The sequence below is a fragment of the Alligator mississippiensis genome, chromosome 8 (assembly GCF_030867095.1).
Source record: "Alligator mississippiensis isolate rAllMis1 chromosome 8, rAllMis1, whole genome shotgun sequence".
NCBI classification, from domain to species: Eukaryota; Metazoa; Chordata; order Crocodylia; family Alligatoridae; genus Alligator; species Alligator mississippiensis.
The window spans coordinates 34,475,650-34,484,350 of NC_081831.1; the positions used below are offsets into that span (position 1 = coordinate 34,475,650).

Consider the following 8,701-nt stretch of genomic DNA (forward strand, 5'->3'; position numbering starts at 1 on the left):
TCGGAAAAGCCCAGCACAATGGGATGCTGATCTTGGTCTGTAGGCTGTACCAGAACATAAAATGTCAATGCCAGATCTTGTTGCTACCATAATACCCTGTATTAGAAATAGTAGGTCATGGTGTAGTACCTACAGCCCTTAACCCTGGCCAGGCATTTTTTCTTACTAGGTATATTACAGTAGCGTCTAGGGCGGGGGTGACAAAGTTCCGGCCTGCTGAGCTGTTTCATCTGGCCCATGGAGTTGGAAATTTTTCAGCTGCACAAGAGATGGCAGCAGTAGTTGGTACAGTTTCTGAAGTTGTGGCAGTGAATGCTGCTGCCTTTCATTCTATCGCCAAATTCCAGCCCCACAGGTAGGATCCCGAGTGCAGAGAGCTGTATTATTTGGCCTGTGGAACTGGAAACTTGGTGGCAGAAAGAGTCACAGCAACAAACGTTAGTGCTGCCAAATTTCTGGCTCTGCAGACCAGATGATGCTGGTCCATGCTAGGGATCCAGTCTATGGACTCGCCCTATGTGACTCATTCAACCTGTGAGGACAGCTGAGTTTGACACCCTTGCTCTAAGGACACCTGAAGGCAATAGCTGGTCTAGGGTTAGGGGCTGTAGGTACAACCATAATGTACCTAATAAGCAGTGATACCTGGTCTTGGTTAAAGCCTGTGGATATTGCACCCACTAAGTGTAATACTACCTGATTTCAATGACAGCCAGTTGTTGCTATCATAATAGAATTAATAAAGTTAATGCTAATAGTGGTGTGTGCCCGAGCATTGAGCCCTCCTTTGTCCCTTGCAGGAGAGAAGCCTTACAAATGTACCTGGGAAGGCTGCACCTGGAAGTTCGCCCGCTCCGACGAGCTCACCCGGCACTTCCGCAAACACACGGGTATCAAGCCCTTCCGCTGCTCGGACTGTGACCGCAGCTTCTCGCGCTCAGACCACCTGGCCCTGCACCGCCGGCGGCACATCATGATGTGAGCAGGCACCCACCCTCCACTCGCTCCAGCCCCACCAGCCACAGTGGAAAGACTGCACCATGGGAGGCGTTGTCTCCAGGCAGATTCGGCTTGGTGGTGGGCTGGATGCCAATGTGGCACCTGTGGCTGCCCATGTCTCAGAGACCAGGACTCCTCCTTCCACATGCACCAGGGACTCAGCAAGACTCTGGAGAGACTGCCTTTCTCTCTCCCTCCTCTCCCCCACCCTGGGCCTGTCGCTCCCCCAGTTCTTTGTATGTTTTGCACACTGCCTCCTCCCTGCCTCTGGGGTCAGGAGCTGCAGTTGTGGGCAGGTGTCTGTGCACACTCAGTCTTGTGTTTGTCCTGTGCCTCCTGAGACCAGCGGGGCCTCAGCCATTCATATGAGCTGCCTGGCTGGATTAACTGCTTAGCCCAAGGCTGATGCAGGGCAGTGGGTGTGTGTGTGTGTGTGTTTGCGTGCACGCATTGGGGGGAAGAGAGGGGCCTCTGCCTCATGGTAGAAGCAGGGTGTCTTCAATCAGTGGGCTGATGGACTCCATCTTGGCACTGCTGCCCTTCCTGCTCCCTGGTACAGTAGCTTGTGGACTCTGAGCCACTGGTGTGCGGCCGGCATGAGAGCATCTGCTTAGCACTGGGCATCAGCAAAGAGGCACGCTTCAACAGGAAAAGGACCCAGCAGGCAATGACAGAGCTGAAGTGGATTGCGGGGCCTCTGGAAGAGGGGAGGAGGAGGGGAGGAAAGGGCCTGTGGAACAAATCAAAGGGAAAACTTTGCGGAACATGGAACTGTGACTATTTGAGGGGTGGGGGGTGGGGGGCTTTTGCATTCTGCCTGGATCACGGGGCAAGGAATAGGACAGTAGAAGCATTTTAACTTAAACAGCAGCTTGGACATGTGCTGCAGTCGACCCTTCTCTTGCTCATCTGGCCTATGGAGGGCTGAGCTGGCTCCCCTTCCCCAGTGGACTTTCTGGGTCTGTATCGGGTCTTTTTGGACATGATCTCTGGGCAGGGGTAGGGCAGGGCCTGGAGATGCCCACATCTGCATGGTTGACTGGTTTATTTTGTAGACCTGCTTTCCCCCTTTCACGCTGTGGGGAGCTGAGGCTATCTGGCTTCCCACAGCTGTTTTTACCCCTGCCTCTCTTCCTTTAGCTGAACTGAGCTCAGTAGCTGCAGGATGTGACAAATACAGGCTGCCTTATCCTGGCCCAGGGCTATTCAGCTTTTGAGCATCCAGGGGCTGCATACCCCCAGGGCTGCACACCACGCAGTGTAGCTGTGCCCCATCCCTCATGCTGTGCTATGCTACATGGACACTCCATCATCCCATAGCCCTGCGGACTCCCTAGGACCGCACTGTCCCAGGGAGGACCTGAAGGAGGGAGGAGTATCTTAAAGATGCCTTTCTTCTCTTCCCTGCCCACCCCAGGCCCAGGAGCCTGGGCTAGGGGTCAGGGAATGTGTGTGTGTGTGTGTGGGGGGGGATGACACTAAGTTATCACCTTACAGGCTACATGCTAGTTGGGCAGCCCTGCCATAGTCCATAGGCAGCAGATGGGGAGAGGGGAAGGGGCAGAGCCTGGGAGGGGAAGAGACTTGAGGATCTGGATTGGGTAATGGTGGGGGCTGGGTTCCATCCATAGCAGAACGGCATTAGCAGACATGGGTCTGATAGTGCGTGTGCTCTAAGATGGGCCTGTGGTCCCTGGGATGTTTGGTGACTGCCCATTCCCCAGTGCCAAGGCAGCCAGGACTGGGCTGAGTTGTGTGGGAGGGCTCTCTCCTCTGAACAGCAGACATGGTCTTTATCTCATAGTCTGGTGACATGCAACCCTGGTCTTTGAACCCTTTGCATCCTGGATCCTTGTCAAGCCCCCAATGACCATGAGGGGGATCATCCGCTCTTGTGACTGGCTAGTAGAATTTCACTGGACCCTTCCTCTTGCTTCAAAACACTTCTCATTCAAGGAGAGCCCAGAGCCTCCTGCCCAAGGCCTTGGCTTCATACAGCCTGGGCCTGGGCTGCGGCAGAAGAGACAGCTGCATTTGGCTGCCAGCAGGCAAGGTGACGTAAGGCCTCGGACATTGCCCCTTCACCCAGGGACCTAAGCAAGACACAGACCACAAGGGTCTGCTAACTCCAAAGCCAGAGGTTGCTTGCCAGGCTTACTACTTTAGGGTGAGTTTCGAAGGAGGCTGGTGTCCTCCTTACCCAGTTATAACCGTCAGGTAATTGACAGCTTCATGGAAAAGTTAAACCACTCAGCAGTGCTAGCTGGTCCCCCTGCTGAACCATGGCCACAGGCTAACCTGGATTCCTTCCCCTCTCCCACCTGCCCTCACACCCCTTTTAATCTGAAGGCAACTCCATCAGATTAGAGTTGCCAACCATATTTGGTGTTTTCTTTTTCCTTTAAAGCCCCAGCTCCCAGAGTCGTAATTATGGGACAATCTCAGCTTTCATCACAAAACACTGTGTCCAGCCCTTGACATGGACAACACAAGCCTCCCTGAAGCCTCCCAAGTCCACAGAACAAATAAGGAGCACCTCAACATTTGTCATCTTAATAAAATCATGAGCTTCTTACAAGTAATCTCATGATTTTTTTTGGTGAGAGAGAGGAGAGCTGAGATTTTTGGAGTGTTTGGAATCTACAATTCTGCAATTAGGTCAGGGAAAGCCCACAAGACCAATGAGTTTTGATTTTCTTTTAATGTTGAAACCTGCTGTTTCTGGAGCATCAGTGTAAAAACACACGTGCCTCTGACAAAACACAAGGAAGAAAGCAAAGAGGGCCCAGACATCACGTGGAACTGTGAACCCCCTTGGACAGATCAGGCGGGCACAGGGTGTTGTGGGTTGTTTTTTGCTTTGGTTTTTTTTTTGTTTTTTTTTGGGGGGGGGTTGTTTTTTAAACAATGAACTTTTAAAATCTTGAGCTGTGATATTTGTACAAACCTATTTGACATTTTTCTACATGGGAATAATATTGAAAGTAGACAAATTTTCTGTGTGTATCTTACTTTACAAAAGAGGTTTATTTTTCTGTGTTGGGGAAGGCAAAAGGCTGCTGTCACAATGTAGTGAGGACAAAGCTGTCTGGGTTCCCACCATAATGATCACTCTAAAAGGGAGATGCTGATCATGCTTTATTCCCCAAAATGTCAGGTTCTACTCTTTTGAAATTAAGTTTTTACTACAGAGCAATAGAGCTATTTCTAAGGGCAGTTGCAAATGGAATTCTAGTACAAATATTTTAAATTAACAGGTTTAAATTCCTTCTAAATTTTGGGGTTTATTTTTTGATTTTGATTTTTTTCCAAACCAGTAAAATCTCCTTGGGAACAGTTGCAATTCAAGCAGTGCAGCTCTGGGAACCCACAAATGTAACATGCAACAAATGGAAGCAAGACTGACCTGGATTGTCAGTGTTGAGATGGAAGGAAATGTGGGCGCCAGACAGTCTCTGATGATATGGAAAAGAATGGGGTGGGTCACATGGCCTCAGATTCCTTGATCAGAAATTGAATTAGTAGCTCATAGTGTATTTATTAACAGAGCTGGGGGGAGCATTTTGTGTGTGTGTGGGGCAGGGGAGGGGGTTTAAAATTATTTCTTTTGGCAGGGTTTTAAATTATCTCATTTTCCACTGTACCTCTCCCTCTTTCCTCAGTTTCATTTTCTAAAGGTTGCTTTTTTTTCTCTTTAAATTTTAGGTTGACTTGGGGGTGGGGAAAAAAGAGGCAAAAGAAAGGTGAAAGAACACAGAGAATGGTATATCTGGATTACAAACAATATCAAGAACAATCCATTTTTGGAAATGCTTTTTTTTTGGGGGGGGGTGGGGGTGGGGAAGAGAATTTTGGGGGCATGCAAAAAATGGTGACCACCTCGAAAAAGCGTCAATTTGGAGTCTGTTCCTAGTCTTACTAGGTTACACAGCATGCTCCTCTTCAGCTGCTAACCATTTGTCTATAGAAGCACAACTGGGGCTTAATGCTATGCCTATCCTGGTTACAGACATAATCAGAAGCCTGTTTAAAATAGGGCCCTCAGGCTGGGCTTAGCTCCTGATGCAGATGCTTAGATTAGGTCCTCAGCCAGTGTAAATAGTCATCAGAGTCCTTGAGTCCCTGCTAGGTTTATACCAGCTGACAGTCTGCTCCTAGTGTTTAAACATGCTTTTTCAGCCTGTCTGTCTGTCCTTGTCTGTTTATGAAGAGGTGAGGCAAAGGAGCTGAGATGGTTTTGTTTGATGACGTGGATATTTTCTTGGCCCATAACGGGAAGTAGTAGGTAGGTTTGTCAAGGTGACTGGTCCCTTTGGCCTCTCCACTTTCAGGTGTTCAGCTTGAGAAGGCTATAGACAGAGCAGCTGGATGTGCTGGGAGCAGGTTCTCCTTTTTTCACCAAATCCAGGCCCCTGGAATGTGGCTCAAATTGAGACCCTGCCCCCAGATCACTGAAAGCCTTGGCCCTCGCTTCCAACAACTTTCAGCCAAGATTATGCTTCCTAGCAGTGTCAAACAAACAGAGTCATATATGCAGAAAGGGCAGGCAGGTAAGGGCCTAAGATTGGACAAATTAGGGCCTAGATGTATCATAGTCCAATGAGGGCCTTAATTTGTGTGTCCACTGAGAATAGTAGTCCAAGAGGAGAATGATATGGAAGATATGCTGCTAAATCTTCAGGATATCAGACGTGGCGCTATCTGAGTGCTTGGTTGAATGGGTGATTAGTAGACCTCCTTTGCCCTGGGTCCTCTGATAGTGTTGTCTGCCCCCAGGATACGCAGCCAGAAAGAATCACGTAGGGAGGGCAAACTTTCTCCATGCACCTAAGTGGGGTGTTGACTCTGAAACCTACTGGTGAAAGGTGTCAACATCAGTTGAAAGCATTGCTGTTTAGCAGGAGTTACACTAGGATCACGGATGCAGCCGCAATGTTCCATGCTGAGCGTTTCCCCCCTCTTGCCATCTAACTCTATCCCCACCATGGAAGCTGAGGCAGGAGGGTCTGTCATAGCCCAAACATGACAGTGGCTTGGACAGGGAATGGCTTGATCCTTTTTAGGACAGGTTGTTGTTTTCACTCTTTCACTTGGTAAAATAGCACTCTAGTGGTCAGAGCAAAGAACCCAAGTTCAGGACTCCTGGGGCCCTTTCTGAGCTCTTCCACAGACTTGCTATGTGACCTTGGGCAAGTCACTTCCCCCTCATTTTGTACCTCAGTTTCCCCATCTGTCAAATGAGGGATAATAATGCTTAACCTACCTCACAGGAGTGTTGTGAGGCTTCATTCAACAGTGCTTGCAAAATACTTTGAGATCCTTGGATGAAAGGTGCTATGAAGTGCAAAGTATTATTATTATTTTATTAATATTGAGTAACTTATAAGAAAGTGCAAGTGTGGTGGGTTTGTTTGGGCTGCATGTGATGTGAGGTCTATGCTGATGGATGCTCAGTGCAAGTAGCGCGTGATGCCCTTTGTAACTCACTTCCCTAGCTCTACACCAGGCCAGCTGCCTGGGATCTGGAGCATTCCCACCAGCTTAGATTCTGCCTGGCAACCTCTGATCCGAGAAGCTTCAAACCTGATTCCTCAAGCCCAACTCAATGTAGTCTGCTAGAGCTGCTCTTGCAGGCAGTGGGGTGGGACTGGGTGGCCCCTGTTATGTAAGGCTCTGGGCAACATAACACATTTACATCAGTGCCCCCATCCCACAGGTAGCAGCATCCAGCAGGCTGCTATGACAGCATTTCACCACGAGGTGGCAGGAGAGCCAGTAATAAATAGCCTCCTTTGCCTTGGGAAGCAGCTACCCTGGGATAAACTGAACAAAAACCCTGCGCCAGTGTAGCATACATGGTTATAGTTTCACCCGAGTTTTTCTGAAGTAGCTTTGGCCTGGATTTGAGTGAGCAGTGCTGGCGTGGGCTGTACATCATAGGTCTGCTCCTCTTTCACAGTGCAGAGTGATTGCACCAGTGGACGCCTGTGGCTCATGCATGCCCAAGTCTAGCCTGTTGCTGTTCTCTCCCATGGACCTGCCTGCCCTAGTTGTTGGCCCGTGGTCAACTCCCAGATTTTGCTTTCTGACTTCTCAGTCTCTCTTGGTGTTGCTTTTCCCTTTATGTGTGTGTCAGGACTCGCTGTTCCCCTTCCACACATCAGGGTGTTAATCAGAGTTAGTGGCACATACCATGGTGGGGAGCCTGTCCTTGTCTTGCCAGCATAGCTATTTCAGCTGTCTTTCGAGGGTGGTTCTTTCCCTGCAGGCTGTGGGTTTTGCGTTAGCTGCTTTCTCTTGCTTCATCCTTCCTGCTGTTGTTCCTTCTCTCCTGAACTGGTTAACTTGGTGGTGTGTTGTACCAAGCAAGGCCTCATCATTCAAACAACATGGCAGAGAGGTTCCAAGCCAAGCCGTGTCTGTATAGAGTGGCCAGTTGGAAAAGCAGCACTATGCAGTAGGTTTTAATCCCCCCCATGCTGCTCCTTGTCCCCAAATCCTGTTTGGTCCTAGCAGGCACTCACAGTCACTTGACTAAATGCCCAGGTCAGTTTGGCATTGCTCTCCACCAGCCCCGGTCAGGGCACGTGGCTAAGTTGGGCCATCTGTGGCGACCCCGTGTACTGAGTGATCTTACCCAGTTTGATTGTACTTTTTTTTTTATTAATAAAATGGTATTTTAAACTTTGGAACACAGCTTTATTGGTGCTTTTCATGGCTTCCTGGCCCTGCTCCATCTTAAGCTGCCAAGATCTGCTTGAATCCAAGCACTGGGATCTTCTAACTTTGAGGGTAAACTGATCACACGTGCATTGCCCATGCACCCTGGGAGCATGGGCTAATGTCCCCATGGTCTGCTTCTGGCATGCCACCAGGACACAGCAGTGAGGTGTAGTGGTCTAGGCTCCTGCCTAGGGCATTGGAGGGGACATCGGAGTACTTTGTCCAACTGAAATTCAGGATTCTGATGGCCTCATCAGGTTCAGTGAAATGCTTAGGGCTGAGCATTTCCCTCCCAGTACTGACTCTGGGAGCATTGCCTGAGCAAGGTCCTCTGGGATTTGCTCTCCAGAAGGTTCAGACCAAGGACAGCTGGTGCTCACCTCTCTCTGCACCAGTTATTAGCCATCACCACACCTGACCCAGCACCATTATCTTTCCCTTACCCCTCTGCTTCAGCTAGAAGAGTCCGGAAGTGGTTCAGTGGAGATGGTATTCCTTGCCCCCTAGAAGACATCATGGTGGAGAAGAGTTATGCTCCCTATCTGCCCATCCCAGTTTTCTGCTCTGGCTGCTATGGGCACTGTTACTGGAGCCAAATGCAGAACTGGCAGCTCTCCACAGCACCTGTTGAGAGGCACTGGTTGGTCTTCCTTCCCATGTCACACTAGGTCTTGTGCGCACTATGTGCTTGCTTGTAGGGCTTGGAGAGGTTTCTTTGTTGGTGTCACTATGGCCAGGATGTCTTCCTGCACCAAAGTTAGAGGCATGGCTGGAGGCCGACTTGTCCCCTCCCGTTGTCCACTATCCTGATCCCAGCACAGCTCTGTCCTGAAGTGGTGTGGGAGCCTTCTGGCTGGGTTAGCACCAAGACCTTGAAACAATCTCTCATGTTGATCCTACTGGTGCAGTTTCACCAGCAGCTGCACAGCCTGGGAGCATGAGCATAGACAGCAGTGGCCCAACCTATTCCTGTGTGTGG

The 8,701-nt window shown here is 49.7% G+C and overlaps 1 protein-coding gene across 6 annotated transcripts in view; it reads left to right on the plus strand.

The window, feature by feature from the left end:
• KLF8 (KLF transcription factor 8) overlaps window positions 1-7,691 on the plus strand; it is a 94,930-nt gene extending 87,239 nt beyond the window's left edge. For all 6 annotated transcript variants that reach the window (XM_059732619.1, XM_059732616.1, XM_059732617.1 and 3 more), the window contains one exon: window positions 801-7,691. In XM_059732619.1, the coding sequence (XP_059588602.1) occupies window positions 801-982 (182 nt within the window). In that variant the 3' untranslated portion in view covers window positions 983-7,691. The remainder of the gene's footprint in view (window positions 1-800) is intronic.
• Window positions 7,692-8,701: the final 1,010 nt, after the last annotated feature.